Source organism: Rattus rattus, chromosome 18, assembly GCF_011064425.1.
Source record: "Rattus rattus isolate New Zealand chromosome 18, Rrattus_CSIRO_v1, whole genome shotgun sequence".
NCBI lineage: Eukaryota > Metazoa > Chordata > Mammalia > Rodentia > Muridae > Rattus > Rattus rattus.
The window spans coordinates 21,879,438-21,900,193 of record NC_046171.1 but is presented as its reverse complement, the minus strand read 5'-3'; the positions used below and the strand labels follow the sequence as shown (position 1 = coordinate 21,900,193).

General features: G+C 36.3%; 1 protein-coding gene across 1 annotated transcript in view; it reads left to right on the top strand.

The window, feature by feature from the left end:
- The window catches only part of Ctnna3 (catenin alpha 3), a 1,495,245-nt gene that overhangs the window by 1,320,699 nt on the left and 153,790 nt on the right, over positions 1 to 20,756 (top strand). The window contains exon 14 of the mRNA XM_032888434.1: positions 16,775 to 16,867. Coding sequence (XP_032744325.1) covers positions 16,775 to 16,867 — 93 coding nt within the window. The remainder of the gene's footprint in view (positions 1 to 16,774; positions 16,868 to 20,756) is intronic.

Sequence of the window (20,756 nt, the reverse complement as noted above, 5' to 3'; positions counted from 1 at the left end):
CTACATTAGTACAATTTCAAAAATATAAAAGTAGCAATATCTGTGAGCAGCAATAGTAAAACTAGAGGTACACAGCTTTCTTAGTGGACTGCATTGGCTTCTATGATAGTTAAGATGCTACTCAATGGTGTGCTATATTTCTCTTTTTATTCTTTTTTTTCAGGGAGGATATAGGGTAGATCAAAACTACGGCATTCAACCTAGGAAGAGAGGGGTCCCTGTCAAACCACTATCACAGTTGCATTCCTCTCTTTTCAACTTTCACATGCCAGAATTCCTAGGGACAGCTTGACATATGCCTTTGTGGGGTTGCTTGCACAGCACAGGGAAGACTGCCATCTCTGATAGCTTGTTTTCCAGAAAGTCACATATATTTTTACTAATATAGTTTACATGAATTGTATCTGGTCTGCAAGCAACATATTGTTAAATAGATGATAAACTAGGAAAACCAGCAAATAGATTTTAGTGTTAGATGCCAATGAAGGAACTCCTGCCATTATAGATTTAAGGAAGTTCTGGTAAGTCTTTTTCTTCTCTTTTTGATTAGTTATTAGTGCCAATGAAATTATCAATCACTATATATTTTGGAACAACCTACATTCATTGCAACTTTACTCAATATTGATGTGAAAATTTGACAAAAATCAATGGTATCCTTGAGAATCAACTGGTTACGTGTACTTTAAAACATATACTGCTGTGTTATTGGAATTCATGAACTTTTTGTCATAATCTACTAATATTTGTGTAATTACATAAAAGTACATCTATATAGATCACATATTTTATAGTCTTTCTTTAAACATTTTGTACCCTACTTGCACATAAACCATTTTTTTCCTGGAAATGATAACAATTCTATTTTTCATAGTTATCAAATAACTCCTAGATTTCTGTAAAATAAAAGATTTCTCCATTTATACTTAATCCACATTAAGTTCTTCTTTAAATAGATGTTTATCCAAAGCACTCATTTTAAGTGCATTTTTACTTGAGTCAATAAATGCATCCGAATTTGCAAAATAGTACTCTCAGCCATCTTTTGCATATATGTTTATGGATCAGAGCCTATTTTTCTAAAAGTAGGAACTATTTCTGGACCACTACCAACAGTGTGGATAATAAAACAAAGAAAACGTGAAGAGTATTAAAACCACCAGAGTCACCGATGTTTTTATTTTTAAATTGTCCCTAGAATCAGGAGCATTGCTTCTAGTTAGCTAGTCTGTTCCTGGAGAAATGATCTCCATGTTTTGGACATTTCTTTTTAATGTTTTAAAATTTAGTTAAAATATAACTATGTCATCATCCACCTCTTACTCCTCCTATACCCATCTGCTCTCTCCTAAATCCACAACCTTGTAGATGTTAACCACTGTTGCTATGTACACATATGAATAATTAAACATGTACCTGCAACCTGTTCATTCTGTAAAGGGTTTCCTGCAGTATATTTCCTAGAGCTGACTGTTTGTATTTGATAACCTAACCGGGTCCTCCATACCAAACAGGGTGCTCTTCCTTGGGAATACCAGCTCTCCACACTTTAGCAGTTACTAATTAGGCTTGGATCCCCATGAACTTCCCCCCACCGATGTTGTCATGTTAACTCTTGTGGAATTGCTCAGGTCTTGTTAAGGCAGCCATGTTATTGGTATTCCATGGATGTGGCTTTTGTGTCACAGCTAGAAGGCTCCATCTCACAATCCATTCCTTGGTCCCCTTGCTTTACACTCTTTCTCCCCCTCTCTTCCCAGAAGTTCCCTAAACTCATGAGTCAAAGATCACTTTATGTTTTATCTTGACCAGATATCACCCATTTCACCACTTAGATACTTGCCATGGCAAACTTTATTCATCCACCTGAACTTAGGTGGTGTTTATGTTCTTGTTGCTATGGGGATGTCATTCTTTTCTTGTCTGTAGCTAAGAAACATGCATATGAAAAACAATACTTATACCTCAAATATAACACAACAGGATCTATTCCTATGGGTTTTCATATTTGTCTTAACATTAAGAACTTTAATTTGCCCAAACATCATATAGCTAATCATTTTTCTCTCTCAGCAATCATGCACAACAACAACCACCACCAGATAAACTGTGGGGACAATGACACTACTACTACTTTTTCACAGAGGCCATGAGACCTTTTTACTTGCTACACTTCTGTAGTCTCTCTAATGACTGTGGCTAAAAACTCTGAAAGCATGAACAAAGGTGACACTCATGTAGGTTGATTTTTTTCAGATATTTATCTTACACATACACACATACACGCGCACGTGCGCACACATGCACACTCACATACACACACACAGAAATGTGTGTGTGTGTGTGTGTGTGTGTGTGTGTGTGTGTGTGTGTGTAGATGATGGAGATGCTGTGCTTTAGGGGTTTTGAGGTCAATTCAGAACATCATTACACCAACTGATGTCACAGTTCGCTCCTATATTTTCTTTTAGTAGCCTCATGGCTTGGAGATTTACATTTATGTAACCTATTCAGAACTGAATTTTGTTTATCATAAGAAATGTTTTGATTTTCTCGAGCCATCTATGCATGCATAGGTTTTGTAACACCATTTTTGAAAGGAAGGACCTATCATTTCCCAATTATGTGTTCCTGGTTCCTTTTCAGAAAATAAGTTGGCTGCAGAAGAAAGGATCTTTTTTTTTTTTTTTTTTTTGTGGTTGCTATTCTCTTGTGCCTCTTTAAATGCAGACCTGATTCTTTTTAACTTTAAATACAATATCCTTTTTCTGGTTTGATAGCATTGATAGTGTTGTGGGAACAGGACCAAGAATGGGGGTTAAAAGGTGATGAAGTCACTTCTTGAATTTGGAACTTCAGATACCAGCCTTGAGGTGCAGATCTGAGTTTCTTGCTCAGTGCAGAAGCTTATATACAGTGTTTGAGCCAATCCAAACTCCCTAAATCCTAGGCCAATTGTATCTTGCTCCAATGAAAGCCCTGCCTAATGAGGTAACTCAGAAGGAGTTGGGGGTTGGGAGGAATATAGACAACTGTTAAGACTTCAGAGAAGATGGGGGGAACAGCCATCGCCCTGTCCTCAACTCCTTTATGTTGTCTCACTGGTGTTCCGGGAGCCGTCTTGGGTCTAATGCCATCTATGGTAGATCAGGACTCTGAGTAGTTTCAGGGACCTTTGGGGCTTTGCTCTCCATCCCCCTTTTACCCTGAGAAGTCTGCCGTGTACATTCACCACTAGCATCATTTGCAGCTCTTAACAATGAGTAATATTCTATTGTCTCAATGTTATCTTTTATTTATCTGATTGATATCTTGGTCACTTCAAATAAAAATGCTATGAATGTCTACAATTTTATGAAGACCTGAAGTCTTTCAAAGTTAGTTTCAAAAAGTTTTGTTACCTTCTTGATAAATTGATTATTATAGCTTAATTTTTTTAAAAAAACTGTGTATTTAAAATCAATATTATAGATTTTTTTTGAAAAATTGTGAACATAGTATTTATTTTCACTATATAACCTAAGTGATTATTGATGCTTGCACTTATTTTTTACTCCCATAAAATAATCCTTATCTAATAAAATGGTCTGACTTTATTAAATCCTGGAGAAGGCAGAGCATAGCATTCCCATGAGATGCACACTCAGTTTTTGTATCATTGGCAACTTCGTTGATACACTTTTTCCTTTGTGTGGGAGGACGTATGCATGTCTACGGTGTCTGCAGAGTTCATATGAATGCAGATGTATGTGTCCTTGTGCACATATGCTGATGAAAGATTAAGAAGCCAGATGAATGGATTCCTGCCTTTCCCTCCTGACTCGGGCCTCTCGGTGACTGTGGAGCCGCATCATTAGGTGAGAGTGGCAGGCAGCTCTTCTCTTCATGCACTTACTCTCAATTTCCAGGGTTAGAGGTGTGCACAACCGTGTATGTCTTTCCATGTGCGTGCTGGAAACCTTAACTTACCTCTTCATGCTAATGAAAGTCATTTGTTAACCTCCAGAGCCTTCTTCCTAGCTGCATAATCTTTTAAATTTATAGATTCTTATTACTCCGGTGCTATTAAAGCCTTAAGTTTAGGGGCAGCAAGATGAAGTAGCAAAGAAAGTGATTTGATATAGAATGCAAGCCTAACAAATGTCCACATTGAAAGGAAAAGACCAACACCCTAAAGATGTGCGTTGACTTCAGTACTACATAGCATGTGCACTTAAAGTCATGGGTATTCTTACACACATACACACACACGCATGCACGCACGCACGCACGCACACACACACTAAATAAGTAAATAAGAAAGTCCACAGTTGATTCAAATCTCTTTTGTTTTTGTTTCGTCTTAGTCCTCTTCTAGGACTTGCTTGATGCTGTCATAGTTTTTATTGTCTTGATGTCTTTGGTAATTTGGGGAGATGTAAACAAGTCATTTTTCGGATGCCTGTTAAGTGGGCTTTATCTCTGTTTTCTTTATGACTACTCTGGGGTTACATAACACGAGGATGGGAGCAACAGAAAAAGTGCCATTCCTGTTATGCCATTTCCAGTATCAGGACTAGATTTGACTGTTGATGTTGCTTTTGACCCACCGGGTGAGCCCTCTTCATGGAGGGCTTTTGCTCTTTACCACACTCATCATTGCAAGTTAATTACTGTCTAGGTCATAGTCACAGAGTGGGAGGGGATGTTCCCCTTCTTAAAGGGAGGCTAATGATTATTTAAACATCCTTGTTTACTTATGTGTTCTATATGTGTTTGTTCTGTGTGGGATAAAGTATTTATTTGATGGCTTGTGTTATTGCCTAGTGCTGCATCACCTTTTCACTAATGAACATGATCCAGCTTTGGCCTTTGAAAGTCAGTACCTGTGTCCTTTGACAAGGTCCTACCATGAGAATTTCTTTTTTCTTCCTTCCTTCCTTCCTTCCTTCCTTCCTTCCTTCCTTCCTTCCTTCCTCTTTCTTTCTTTCTTTCTTTCTTTCTTTCTTTCTTTCTTTCTTTCTGTTTTTCTTTCTTTCTTCCTTCCTTTCTTTCTTTTTGTTTTTTTCAGCATGCTGTTACATTTTAACTGTACAAAGATAATTTTAACTTATTATCTATTTCCTGTTCTGTCCTAGGATCAGCCATTTTCCTCTGGACCTTTGTTAACTTTAGTGCAGAATAATACTGAAGCTATAGTAGATTCTTATTTGCAAGCATATGTGAAATGACTATGAAACCATGTTTTTACAAAAAAAAAATTACTGGCTCATAGCTATGACTCTCCTGGGCCTCCCCATGTAGACTAGGCTGGCCTCTAGCTTAAATAGATCCATTTGATTACCTCCCAGTGCAGAGATTAAAGATATCCAATACCATATTATAAGTTTTTTTTTTAAACAAAACTCAATCTTTTCTCTCCTGACATCATCATTGCTTGTCTCCTTTTCAATCTTGTATGGCCACATTAAGCTCTCGCCCAGAATCTGACATGTGAAATGAAGTATACAGGTATTATACATGAAGGAAACTAGGATGTTATATGAGCTAAAAAGGATATTCTTGTGTTTCAGCTGAAGCAAGGTGCCACTGACACAGCTGTTTCTAGCTGTGGCTAGAAGGGTTTTAAATTAGTTACAGAGATTTATTAGCAATAAAATTTAGTGATTTTTAATTTCTACTGTTTAACTATGAATTACTAAAATTAGGCCAAAGGCTAATAAGGATCTTTGTTTAATTAAGAAACCTGATGTAATTTTCATTGTCAACTTCTACTTCTGAGCCTCAGTGTGTTACTGAAACTTCCATGTTTTTCTGTGGAGCCATCTGGTTTCCTAGCTTTAGCTGAATCCTATCTCCACTATAGTTATGCATGTAGAACAACTGACATCATGGAGAAAAACACAGAATTCATGAGTGATACTGCCCACACCAGGGCGATTCTTCACAGCTTTTCCCTTGGAGTTAGACGACAGTAAAAAGTGTGTGATCCCTTCCAGTTTAAGCAACATCCCAAGGCTCAGGAGGTCCCCGTCACCCTTCAGTCCTCTCCCCTGACATTATACCTTATTTATGCATCTTTCAAAGAAGATTGCTTTCAGATTTTTAAGCTTTTGCTATTAAGTTCAGCCTGGCTCATTTAATGTCTGGTTCTTCTTATGTCCTGAGTTATCAAATTTAAGACCCCTGAGTGAAAAATCCTACATGCGATGCTACCGTGTGTGAGTCACCGTGCTAACAGCTTCCCGTCTTATGCTCGATATTTAAAATATACTTTAATAATCCTTATATACCATGCTACTTATATGTGTTACTTCACAGCCCTTTGATATGGAATGAATTTTCAGAATAAGGGAACTAAAATAGTAAAGGTTAAAATAGCACAACTCACTGACAAATTCTTCTAACACATTGTCTAATATAATTTCCTTAAAATTCTGACAGCAAATTTAGTTAGGCATAATAAATAATATTTGCATCTTTTAGCATTAGGCCAAAAGAAGAGTTGAGATTTTTTTTTTTTTTACTGTATCCAAATCAAAGACTTGCCTTTCAGTACTATATTAAGGAATCGATAGCACTCACTCGTCAGTACTGTCTAACAGCAACCAAAAAACCTCTATAAGTTAGGCACAACAAAATTGAAGGTATTTGAATAGTTATGCAAATTTAAATGGTTAATTCATAGGGCAGTTGGATTAGATTTTGGTAGTTATTCACTGTGGTGTAAAAAGTTTCAGTTCATTTCCTATAGTTGTTTTATAAGAAAGAGAGCAGAATGATGAACAGTTTTTACTGAGAACTTACTTTGTGCCCTGGGCCATTACAAAAGTGACTACACATGGGAATGAAAATGTGGCATCCGATATGTCCACTCAGAAGCCAATCTACATCCATCTCTAATACCCTAATTAGGAAAAGATAAAAGACACTTAAGGACATTTTATCTGAACAGTTTCCAGGGTCACACAATACATGTTCTCCTATACATGGGAAACCCTTGTAGATCAATCATATCGAACATTTCATAAATGCTTTATTTATTCAGTGACTGAATGGGTTGATTGTACTAAGGAACATATGAATGAAAAGAAAAATGCAAACCTAGATTCAGTGTTATCTTTCCTAGGAACGCTGAACTAACTTCTTACTCAATTCCTTGCATATTTGAGCAATAACGCACATGGATTACTTTGTTTCTTTATAGAGAGGATTCATAGTTAATGTTTACAGGAAAAGTTTTGTTTATATAAAGTAGGGATAAAGGGTTGGCATGTCATGCTGAAACGATCTCTACTCATACAGAGTCTTCAATATTTTGGGAGGTCATGGTGCTCACCATGCTGATTGATTTTAAACAAGCTAAAGCGATGTATTGCCAGGCACACGAGACTCTTGCCTGAGGCGCAAGTTGTAGAAGATGCCGACATCCAAAAAATCAAATTGAAAACTTTGGAATTGAACTAAAATTTCCTTTATCCAAACCACACAGTATTTTCACAGGAGGATGCATATAAATTATTTCAATAATTCATCAAACTTTTATAAAACTTAGTAAACAAAACTTGAGCATTGAATAATTTCATATCTTATATAATTTGTGAAGAATTGCAATATCTGACAGGCTACAATATTTAATACTTCACGCGGGCTATGTCTCTAAATATTTTTTAATGTAATCTGTAATAGTTCACATTTTGTTTTTTTTGGTTTTTTTGTCTCCCATTATGATGAAAGCAGTATTTGACATTTTTGGATTTAAAAAGAATAATAGCACACAGCAACTGATGATAATTAACTCAAGCAAATTCTCTTATCTACAATGTTGCATAATTTTTCTTCTTGCCACATTGTTAATGGTGATACATATCCAAAGATTGTCTCTTTTATTATAAGTTAATTTCAAAAGAAGATGACTTTTCAAGAGACTGGATATGATTCCTTGTTTCTTCATAGCTGCACAGTTTCCCCTTCAGGGAAAATGGAGGTGAAACGTTATTAGGGGGATCATGTTGAATGAAATAATGGATTACACAGATTAGATGGAAGATGTAGTCAAACAGTAAAAACTGGAACAAAGAAATAGATGGCTTCAAATAAAGACCCTGTTGAAGAGAGTTTAGCTCTTATTGTAATTTTAAAAATCGTATTTTGAGTGAGCATTATTTGTCAGCTTTCCCATATTATGAACACAGTTAAGCGACATGGCAATTGCATTGCCACTGTCTTGCCTTTCTTGCCTGCACTTACATGTATGTCCCTCTGAAGAACTCTTGCTTGCTAATTGCACTCAAGCCTTCAAAGAGAAACCTCATGAGCAAAGTTTCTGTCCACAAATGCCATTTTAAATTTATAGTAAATTAAGTGTTCCCTCAGTACAAATCTAAGACTTCTTAAATAATAATGGCTATGGGCTAAAGAATTTTAAAATAGTGTTGTATTTCCTCAATGTATTTTATCATTAGGAAGTCTTGTTTTATGATCCCAGTTCTTATAGTCCAGTGGTTAGCATTGTTAAGTGAGTGAATGAACAAGTGAATGCAAGTTTTTACTGAACTATTGTTATATATAATAACAATATATATACATACATATATACATATGCATATATATAATTTGCAACCAGGTATTTAGTACATGCCAGTTAGCATTTTCCCATGCATAGGTGTCCAATCCTGAAACTATCATTGCCCCAGGAATTTATGTGAGGAGTAAAATGTCACCCACGTCACTTTATAGCTTGGTACTGTCCTTTGCTTCAGAACAACTCCCACTGTAAAATTTCTATCTCCTTTATAAGTTGGATTATACAAGGTTTGTACAATTAGCCTGATTTTACAGACCATACCTGGTTTTTTTGACTCCCATATTATTTTCATCAATCACCTATTTGGCTCTGTAGAATAACATTCCAGTAAATAGATGTACAATTTATTAAATAATTTTTAATGTCACTGATTAAATAAATCCTCTGTAGATGTGACTGATCCAGGTTTGTGGACACTACAAATAAACCACCTACAAGTATCTGTGTGTGAGATTTTATGTGAAAGTTTCACTTTTTTTTTCTGAGCAAATAGGGAACGGGGGGGGGGATAACTGATTCTCTTCTCTATACGGAGACCTGCATACTGCTACAGTATGATTTTCCACACTATGTTTGTCTCCCTACCTCTCCTAGTTCCATTGCTTGGGACAAATATCTCTAGATATAGTACAAACTACATGCTAAGAGCCAGTTTCACAGCCACTATGGGTGCCTCCACTGGGTCACATCTTACCCAATGATGAATACCCTTATTGTACAAAGAGGATTTTTAGGTTGGGGACTTAACAATCTCTTTATATAGCAGTGTAAGTCTTCCTTAGGGGTTGTCCAAATATTTGCTTGGTTGCATTTCAGTGTCGTATTTTATACCCAAGCTGCCAACTTCGTCTACTTTCTTGTAGCAGTGTAGGGAATTCTTATGTCCCATAAAGCAAATTTCAATCCATGAACTCTGAATAATATGGACCAAGTCTACTACTCATCTGAATTACAGTCTTACTGAACAGCATCTCCCCAATAATATGTAACTTCTTTTACATTTCTCTATTCTTTTTCTAACTCAGGGAAATAGGGAGGCCAGGTTTGGGTACCCTGCTCAGAAGTTTAACATGACTGAAACCCAGCTGGTGTTTTGAGTCTTCTTACTAGATGAATTTGGTTAGCACTCTTGATATTGTACTTAGCATCCTAATGAAATCTGAAAGCGATTTCCTGAATGCAATGTATGTTCACAGTAGGAAGGAGAGGCACAATTCTCCATTCCCTGGAAACTGTGGCTAGAAAGTACTTTCATAAATCCATTTTCCTTAAGGCTGAAAGTGTGGTCCATGGAATGATGAGTAAGTGCTCTTACGAAGCTGTAGAACTAAGACAAGGCAATGGAAGGGAAGTGCATGAGGTTGGGGGAGGGGCTTCTCTGCCTAGGCCATTGCATTCCCTTTGAATATCTGCTGTGACCAGGAAGACACAGGCTGCAACTTTCCTCACACTTGGGATGCTGTGTCTGTGTCTAGCTCAGCTTCCACCGTGAAGCAGTAACAGACAGATTGCAAGGTGCTCTGTGGTCCTCTTACAGTCTTGCTGCCTGCCCTTGAAATGACCTGTAGAACCCTAAGCAAATTTCCTTATGACATTTATGGTTTTTTTTCCCCCGCCAGTGAAAACAGTAAATGAGCATTGTAAAAATTTAGAAATGAATCAATTTCAAAGCAAAAGAGCCGCATGTACTATTTCAAAGCCCATAGAAGGTAACTACTCACATCTATTGATATGTTTTCCTTGAGTGTGTTTGCATGCATACAACATTTAAACATACATCATACATACAGCATACATCATTTAAAATCACATGATATCTGGTATTCAACTACCAACTCTTGTGAAACTTGATGTTACCAAATACTCGGTTTGCTTCGTTCTCGAAAAAGCTGTTTGAGGCTTTCTATGTTTTCACTCATGTTTACACATATATATGCACTTTCTGTGCAAGCACATTAGTCCATGAATATCTTATTTTAATGTCCTAAGTAAAATCTGTAGACATTTAAAATTTGTTAATCTATGTTACATTGTTTATTGCAAAGGAATATCTGTATCTATATCTATACCTATCTATATCTATCTATCTATCTATCTATCTATCTATCTATCTATCTATCTATCTATCTATCTATTTATCTATCTATCATCTATCTATTATTTCTTTGGTTATGGAGTTTGATACAAAAGATGAGATAGTTTTAATTTTATGAATCTCAGTCAGAGGAAGCTGTTTTCTCAATGAACTAAATAATTGTTCAATGTAAGTCATACTCAAAAGAGCATGTTCTGGGCTGGAGAGATGGCTCAGTGGTTAAGAGCACCGACTGCTCTTCCAAAGGTCCTGAGTTCAAGTCCCAGCCACCACATGGTGGCTCACAACCATCTGTAATAGGCCCTGTTGCCCTCTTCTGGTGTGTCTGAAGATAAATACTAAAAAAAAAAAGAGTATGTTCTAAAATCAGCGATTCAATGCACATTGCCCTCTGTATGTTACCTTACTATAATAATTTTATCACTTACTTATGCTCTCTATTAAATATCAGAATATATAACAGAAACCACAGGCATGTCTTAGCACACTCATGGTCTGTAAGTTTTGCTCATCAATATATGCTAATTTGGATTAAATTAAAAATAGAAGAAATAACTTGGAAAGTTTTCAGACCTACCAGTACACTAGTACTCAGACTGTGAGGGAAAGTTTAATTCACCTCTACATTGGTGTATATTGAAGCAAGGGAAAATAAAGAGGGTTGCAGTTCAGTTTGTAAAGGCTTACCTAGTTACTGAGAGGCAGCAATGGAGCAGCGAGGAGCACCTGAGTCACAACTTTAGTAAAGACACTGTGTTTACCACATACAGAAATGGCGGATGGTAGGTAAGGAGACTCAAGATGAGTCAGTCGATAAATCCTTGTCTATCTTGTTTTCTAAGCAGCATATTCATGCTTTTGAAGCTGCAAGTGAGCATGCACATGTGTAGATGCATATGTGCGTGTGCATTTATACATATACACATCTATACATATGTACTTACAACCACATAGACACATGGACACATAGATACATAGACATATATACACATAGACATATATAGATATATATGAATATATATATGCCATATATGCATGTACATTATATACACACACACACATATATATTATATATGCATCAAATATTCATATACACACCTGCATATATATACATATATGTACAAGTGTTCATGGAGGCCAGAGGCCACCACATGGTGTCTTCCATAATCACCCTCCACTTTATTTTTGTGAGGCAGTCTCTCCCTGAACTTGGAGCTTACCACTTTTGCTCGACTGTCTGGACAGGAAACCCATGGACACCCAGTTTCTACCTCCCCAACTCTGGACAACAGGGAAACACAAATCTACTTTAGCCTGGGTGTTAGAAATCCAACTCATGTTTTCATGCTTGCAAACACTTTACTGATTAAAGCATCTCCCCAGTATATTAAAGCTTTCGTAAGTATATAAAACTTTTTAAAGTTCTCAAGCTTCCCATGCAATTGTGACTACCATGTCAATTGGTCCATAAAATAACTTTTTGGCCCTGTTTTTAAGTGGCCTTTCTTAGCTATGTGATATTCAACCATGATCTACTAAGTATAAAAGTTAGTCTTCTCTCCTGTGATAGAGAAATCACAAGAATGAATACTGTGTTAATTGTTAAGCTTGAAGGAGAAAAGGAATATGGGATTACCAAGCCCCATTTTGCTGATGAATTGTACACGAAAGCTTAATTAAACATGACTGCCTCGTTTTCCTTTTCTCGAATAGAAAGGATCTGGAGATTTCTACTATTTGAACTTTCCAAAAATATGATTTCACCCAAACCCTATTATCTTTCATGGCTTCATTTGTCTTTCATGTCTTTATTTAAGCTTCCAGATGGACTCATCATGAGACAGTTTTCATGAATTAGGAATGCTCCTCTTAGGATCTGAGCTACATTACAAGCTCATTTGGTGGCTGAATTAGGACAGCAATATTGATGATGTCACTTTCATTTATGATCTTTCTGCTGAGTTGTTCTGTGCTTTTTTGTAGTTGTGCTTTATTGATATCTCCAGAGCAGAGGAATGGCTGTCCATCATACAGAGACTAAGGCTGCGATTTACACTGTGTTTACATTATTATCAGAATTCTCAAGGGACCCTTCTATAAAGTTGAATACTTATCATTATTTCTTGTAACAGGGCAGACAGAGCTATTAAAAGAGTTGTTGGGAACTCTGGGAGTAGTAGGGAGAAGAAATAGAGAACTCTGTCAAGGAACTCAATGTTTTGTTGAACGTTAAGGATAAAATTTTTAATTTTGGGTCGGAGTAGTAGAGTTTGTCCTCTCTTCCTCCTTCTGTATGTCCCTTCTCTCTTCCTTTATTTTCATCTTTCTTTCTTGTTTTGTGGCTCTTTCATGATCTCCAATTTTCTTTGGAAAACTTTAGCATCACACATTTTTAAGGTTTCTAGAGATGAGTGTTTATGCAAAATGAATAAATGAAACAATATTAAAAATAATAAAACACAGAGCTTAAGAAAGAAATTGAGCATCTGTTTGTCTGTCTACATATCATGTATCCATGTACGTATCTATAGTTTTTCTGCCCCTATACTTTCAGGGTACCTTCTGCCACTTTCTTGCTACCACAAATAAAAGTCTCAAAATGCATGTTTTCATGTGTCATATTGGATTATTTTGTTCTCTTTTACATATCTGAAGTAAAACTTCTGAGAAAATAAAGAAAATTAATAATTATGAACTACATTGACAATTCAATATTTTGTACTTACTGAATTATATTTTAATACATCATCTTATTTTGCCTCTAGTATGACCCTGAGGAATTAGGTAACATGCTTTTTGTATCACTGGTAAGAAACTTAAGCTTACTTCCAGTTACTTTGGGGCAAGCTCTGAGAAGAAAAGATGAAATAAATTTCTTGAGTTCTAATATGAGAAACAACCAATTAATTCCAAGAACCATTAAAAAACTCTCTAGACAATTGAGCCACCTTTGTTTTGTCAGATTTAGATACAGTGCACTTTAAAGAAGGTAATTCATTCCCACCGTTTCTTAGAGTACTCTGTAAGGTGAACCCTTAGGAAAGCCACTTAAGATCGTTAAAATAAATGTCAATTGAAAATTCCCCTCACTGGCTTCATAGGGAAAACAATATATGCAGAATTATATTAAATTCTATTTAACATAGTCATAATAGGAAGGTGGAATTAGACAAACATAGCTCCAGGTGTTCAGTTAGCCCCATGTCCAGGCAGCATACTATTTGGGGACAATGAAGTGTAATGAAGTGTAAGGTCACAGTCTGAGAATAAATTTGGAACAACTTAGAGGCATCTAACGTTACACAAATATTTGTGAGAAATACGTAAGAATTAAATGATAGTACAGGAAGAAGAAAACAAAAGAGAAACAATCTTGGTATATCTCAGCTGGGTCTATAGGTTTAGTCCTTATAGCATCTCTGTACAGTTGAGCTGCATAATACCTTTTGGGCTTAGGTAATATTACCCAGATTCTGTTCTGACAAAAGCAAAGTTTTACAAGGTTCACGAAATGCACAGTGTCTGTCACCGCATGGCCAGAATTCAAATTCAGATTTGCATTGTTCAAAGTTATTGGATCATTGTACTCTACAGCATTGCCTTTAAGGTGGGTCAATCTCCTGTCACAGATTGCTCTTTGACTGAAAACACACAAACACTTGTAACTTTCTGTGCCGAGATGGTTAGTTTAACTGTCAAGCTGACACAACCTAGAATCTCCTTAGACAAGAGTCTGAATGGAAATTAATCAAGTTGGCTCATGGTCATGTCTATGGGGGAATCTTTTTAATTTTCATCTGATGTAGAAAGACAACACCCATTGTGGGTCATACTATTCTATACGAAGGGGGTCCTAGACTTCATAACTAAGGAAAAAGATTGCTGAAAGCAAGCATGCTTTTATTATGTCTCTGCTCTAGACTGAGACTGGGATGTGATGTGATGTTCTTGAGTCTCTGCTTTTACTTCCCCAAAGGAATTGATTTTACCTTGGAAGCGTAAGTCAAACAAATACTTTCCCCCTCTCTGGTAGTGTTCCTCAGGACATTTTATCACAACAGAAATGAAGCTAGAATCCATATTAAGTCTGTGCTCTACCACTGAGCATACCACCAGCCACCACATTTTTGCCTTTGTGAAATCACTTGTTCAGAAGAAGTGTATTTTTGAGAGATAGTTTTCTTGCAATCCACCACCCCAATTCTCTTCTGTAAAGATGCATCTTATCATTTTCATGATTGGCCTTCAAACCTGAAAAAGTTAACACATATCCTGGAAAATGATTAAAGAAATATCCTTTCTCAGCTTCCACTTAATTTAAACTGTTCCATTACATATTTAACTTCCTATTTCACAATTCCTTCCAACCACTTGCCTTCCAGAGCAGGAAATGTTGGCAGCAAACATTTTGAACACTCTCCCAAGAAGAGAAGAGGTCAATTTTGGTGACTTTGCAAGAAAAATATTAGTTCCATGTTACAGAAAAAGAAAGCACAGCAGTATGTGGGTGTAATTGGTGGGTTTTTGTCTCTTCCAGCTACAAAACTGGCTGTCGAGATTTCTGAAGGCAGCCATAGTTTTAGTTAGTTTGCTTTATTTGGAGTTTGATTAAATATTGGAAGGGATGGTGATACTATGCTGTGCTAAAGAATGAGTGACCTATGTAATAAACAAAAGATATTTATAGCAAAAAGATCCCAGTGGGGCCATCAGACAGTCGTCAGTTAAACGCATTGAGACTCAAGAAAGGGGATTTGCCCAAAATATATTCATTTGTCTGCACACTTAGCATATGTATCAAGAAAGGAGGAAAATGTGTCTTCTCAAAACTCCCGCGAGAGTACACAGAATGGCTAAGAGTGAAATGTGTGGGTTTTGTAGAAGTTGTCTAACATTGAACTTAGGCTTTTAATACCTAGGAGGAGAGAATCAATTACTCCAAGAACATTGTTACTCATAGCTTCAAATGATCTATGCATAAATAACCAAAAGCCAAGTATGACAGATATCCAGGTGAGTCGAGAATATTTATATCTTCTAGCAGACAAGTAAAATAAATGTAAAGAATTATACAATGAAGCGATGAGGGGTGCTCATTGCAAATGGGGGTGCTCATTAAAAGTGTTTGTGAACAGAGACCATGTTGCTTAACAATGCAGGAAATGATCAATTATCCAGAGCCAATGGTGAAAAAGAAATTGGTACTTTGTTCCAATATATCAGCTAATAATCATCTGTGTCATCTTCAGATTGGAACCAAGGGAAGGAAGGCCCTGGACAACCATAGAAATGTCTGAAATACTATATGATAAAGTTCAAGGAAAAATCAGAATTTGTCTAAGGAGGCCAGTCTTCAATATCCAGGTCTATAGAAGAAATCAACCTCATTTTGAAAAAATAAAACTAGTTCTTTCTGGAGTTTTCTCCATGACTCTGTATTAAAGTACAAGGTTATGACTATATAAATTAAAACACAGGTTAATTCTTGTGTAATCCATTGACTTAATAGCTAGTCAGATTGCTTCACAATGACAGAAAATTCTATCTGATCTCTAATTTTCCTACTGCTCCAAATGTATTGGAATGAATTCATATACAATAAAAGGTCTTCATTTTAAAGCAAAAATTTAACATGTTTAGTGTATTTGTATGGTCTATAGTGGTTATCATTTATTTAATTACTGAATTGTCAATATCCTAAAGACAAGGTCCAAACCCACTTAAGTCATAGCATTTTTCTCCTATAAAATAATCAAATTTGTTTCCAATAGATATTCATATTCCAAAAATTTCATTTCATGTTCCATGAACTCTTTATAGTTGGCACTTTTCATGTAGCATGTTCTAATCAAGGCTCATCTGCTGCCCAGCATGGATAGTTTTTGGCCTCTCTTTATGAATAAATCTTACTTTACTGTAGTTTTGTATTCTTTAGTAGAGTTGTTCCAACTTTTTAATCTCTGATGATGTTGAAGATTTATATGAGTATCTGGGGTTGGATTCCAGATCGTATGTCAACTCAATGGTCATGTTTCTGAGGTCCTACAGACTATTTTCAACATGGTGGCAGCATTTTTTAGCACCAGCAGTTATATTTTCCTTTCTTTATACAGACTCCAGAGGAACTAGAGGATGTTTCTGACCTTGAAGATGACCATGAGGTCCGTAGCCACACCAGCACTCAGACAGAAGGGAAAACTGATCGGGTAAGTTATCTACCAAGGACATCTCTTAGCCGTGAGTAGTCCTCTTCAATCCAGGAAGCCTGTCATACATGAAAAAGTTAGATTCATTCTGACTTTCTGAAACACAAAGAGGAAAGCATCAGACTTAGGAATAGCAGGTTAAGAAAGTATTTTCTCTGTCTTGAAAAGTCAGAGTGAAGGCTCTAATGTGTGGTAGAAAATCATTCCACTTGCTTTTGATTTTGTATAAGTCTTGTGACTATGAAAGTGAAATTCATACATGTTTGTTTAGTGCAGAGAATAGGATGCATGCTTTTGTAAATATAGTCTGAAAAGATAGGAAACACTATCTCCTACTGAGCCAGTAGTAGGGACTTTTTTCTTGTCTTTAGTACTATCTACTGCACCTCTCTCAAAACACACACACACACACACACACACACACACAGAGAGAAAGAGAGAGAGAGAGAGAGAGAGAGAGAGAGAGAGAGAGAGAGAGAGAGAGAGAGAGAGAGAGATATGTTTTCTCTACCTTTGGAGGTAGAAACAGCCTATGATTCTCTTTCATTTGAGTATATTGTTCTGAAAATAAATACCACTTTTTCATAGACAGAAAGTATTTGGTAATACACTGGGTGGAGCCTCCATGTTGAGAGTAGGATTTCTGCTAGTTCCTTGGTTTGTTAATTTGTTTAAAACTAATTCACACCAGGAACTGTCCAGAACACATAATATCTAAGTGTATTTTCTTCAAATTGAGTTGTCAACATCTGAAAGGGTCAATAAAGAAGAAGTGTGTCTTGCTGCTGGTAAACTCTGCTCCAGTAGCTGGTGGAGTATATCTATGTCACTGGGATCAAGATAGGTCTCAAGGCTGACAAGCCATTGCTAGAATAAAGTTTTAACTAACCAAAAGGAACCTTTGCATTTAGATAAACATGAGTGTCTTTACATTTAAGATTTATACACACAGACAATGAATCCTTGGTTTAGACACTTCAGATTTCTTCATTTAGAAAATGAGGACTAGATTATATGGTTTCATGTTTCCTTGGTAACTTCAAATAAGATGATATTTATGGGGGTGTTTCATAAGCTTTGAAACTTAATAATGAAATGGTAAAACTTGTCTTATCTCTGTTTACTCATATTTATTCTGTGTCCTGGTTATGACCCAGTTAGATGCCCCTGTTGCATCTTTTTCATAGGACTGCTTACATTCTTAAGATCATTCAGAAATCTCTCTACATTGTGGAAGTTTTTCCATCTGTATAGGTTCTATAGCAATCTAGTTTCTCCTTATTGTCCCTGTGTGAAAACCTCACCACAGCCAGTAACAAGACTATCCAATCTGCTTAGAGCAAAATTCTCTTTCACCTAACGCACACCTCTGCACTGTGTATATTCCAAATGACTCAGATGTTCTTTCCTTCTCTTCCTGATCCTTTCCTGTAATTATGATGTGAAATTCCTTTGGAAAAATGTTTAATCATTATGAATCATGCATCTCTACTTCCACTCTTTGAGTATGTTATTCACATTCTTCAGACTCATTCTTCCCTAGAACATTCTCTTTCATTTGTTGATTGCAAATTCTTAAGTGTAGTTTCCACACATTTTCAATGGGTCCCTTTGAAAATGACGAGTTTATACACAGCTTGATAAAATTTGGCCACAGTTCTAAATCACTATAGTCCTGTTGTGGTAATAATTAATATTTATCAGGAGTTTCTACCCCACCATTGTTCATTCAGTTCCCAGATAAAAGATACACAACCTTTATATTTTTGATAAGCCTTACAAGTACTAGAGCTTGCAGATATCTACCCTTTATGCTATCATGTCTGCTTCCCTATCAATAACCCTGAGGTATAACTTGCCATGTACCATCTGGTATGGTCTTCACTCCAATTAGGCAGACCTCATGGCCAAACTTTGATAACTCACTTACCCCACAATGTCTTCTCCTCTCTTCAATTTCTCCCTCTCTTCTTGTGGCCTTGCCTCAGACCCCAGGTCTGGGAACCAAAACATTGTTTACCTCTCTTCTGCCCGTCTTTATTCTGTGGCTGTGGGCATCTTTATTCAACCAATAATTATAAATTAAGGAGCAAGGTTATATAGCATCACTTGGTGTATGTGAAGGTTCCTTTATCCCTGAGACAACCAGATCTTGACGGTCAATATTTAGTACGGCCACACATAACAAAAGACCAAACCTCACCATAATGCTTCTCAAACAATTCTACTCCTTCATGACTATGCATTCAAACATGTGAGCCTCTGAAAACTATCCTCATTCAGACCACAACAATTACTTTTTTGATAAGTGCAGAGATTCCTTATAATCAGACATTCGGTTATTATTCTTATGAGTTTTCTTATGGCCTGAAGCTGCTAGGATCGATTCTAGCTCAGTATAGAGATGAACAGCCAGTACCATGAGCAAACCTGATCTAGCCCTAAGAGCTAATAAGAAACAGAAACCAACTCAGAGTAACAAAGCTGTCTTAGTAGTGGTTTCTTGCTACACATAAATATAGTTGTAAACAGTAAAAATAAGGCTTCTAAATTTACTTATTTCATAATATATATAATTTAACTCTAACAACATATTTTAGTGTGCATGTGTCTTGTAAGTTAATTATAACCTACTTTATATTTAAATTAGGATATGGAAACCAAAAGGAATAGGACAAGCTTGTCTCTAACATAAATCACCTTACCAGATTCAAGAAATTGTTTTAATACATTTCAAAATCTTGGACAGATATTATATGTCCCTAACACTTTCCTATTTCTTCTAATGAGGTAGTGATACCATGGCCCTTACTCTTGTGTGTGAGATCCTATCTTCGCTTTACACTCAGAGTTTTTGTTTGTTTTTGTGCCCATTATACTGCTTCTTTAAATCCATTTCATGAATACCAACACTTTGGGGAAATTCCATAAGATCCATCATGGGCTTTTCTGAGAATCTTTTGAATGCTTACACAAGGCTCTGTGTTAAATTCACAGGCCCTGGGAAGACAAGCATCTGGATTCCTTTCTGTTCATTGCCTGATGAAGGACTCAACTTTTGTTTTTCTTCTTACATTACGCACACTGTGTTGTATTGGACATGCACCAGAACCAATTTCAGACACTGCTTAGGCATTGAGTGACAGTTATTTATTATCATTTTATTTTCTGTGTTTCACTCCTGGTAGCTTTGGCACAGCATCATCTGTTACAGCTGTCATCAGCTGTAAATGCCATTGGGTATTGTAAAGGTCTGTAACTAAAAATAATGATTCAGAGTCTGAAGACAATGAGAAACAAATATTAAATGACCAATAGTGCTTGCCTTATGAAGTGGCAATAAGAGAGCCAAACAAACATGATTATCTCAATATTGAGCACGGGAATTCTCTGGACCACTGGTGTGATTATACCTACTGAACAGGTCCACAGTGGCTCAGGAGCTTGGTTGAATAATAGATTTGCAGAAGATTGTTCACAGAGCTTATTATATATTCTGTTCATACTTTAATCAAACATAATATAGTATTTTTTTTAAAAAAATTATAGTTTCAAAATGAATGGGGCAGGAAAATGGATTTCTCTTAAGGCTTATGATAGACTTGCTCCCTAAATTTATGATGGTAAAGCCTTTGTGAAATCACCTCTTCTTAAGATTAGGCTATCCCCAGGCTAAGTTATATTTTTGTGCAAGCATAGCAGTTCTGAGTATTCAGTCATGCATTGTAGTTCGCACCCCATCTTTACGTTGGTATTTAGGTCTTTTTAACTAAAGACTTGACATCAGTGTTTATTCTTTTTCTCTCTTTAATTTTGTAAAGTAGAGAATTAGATTCAAAGAATTTAAAGAGTTTATGCCTGTCATGTGGATTGTGACAAAATCATAGGT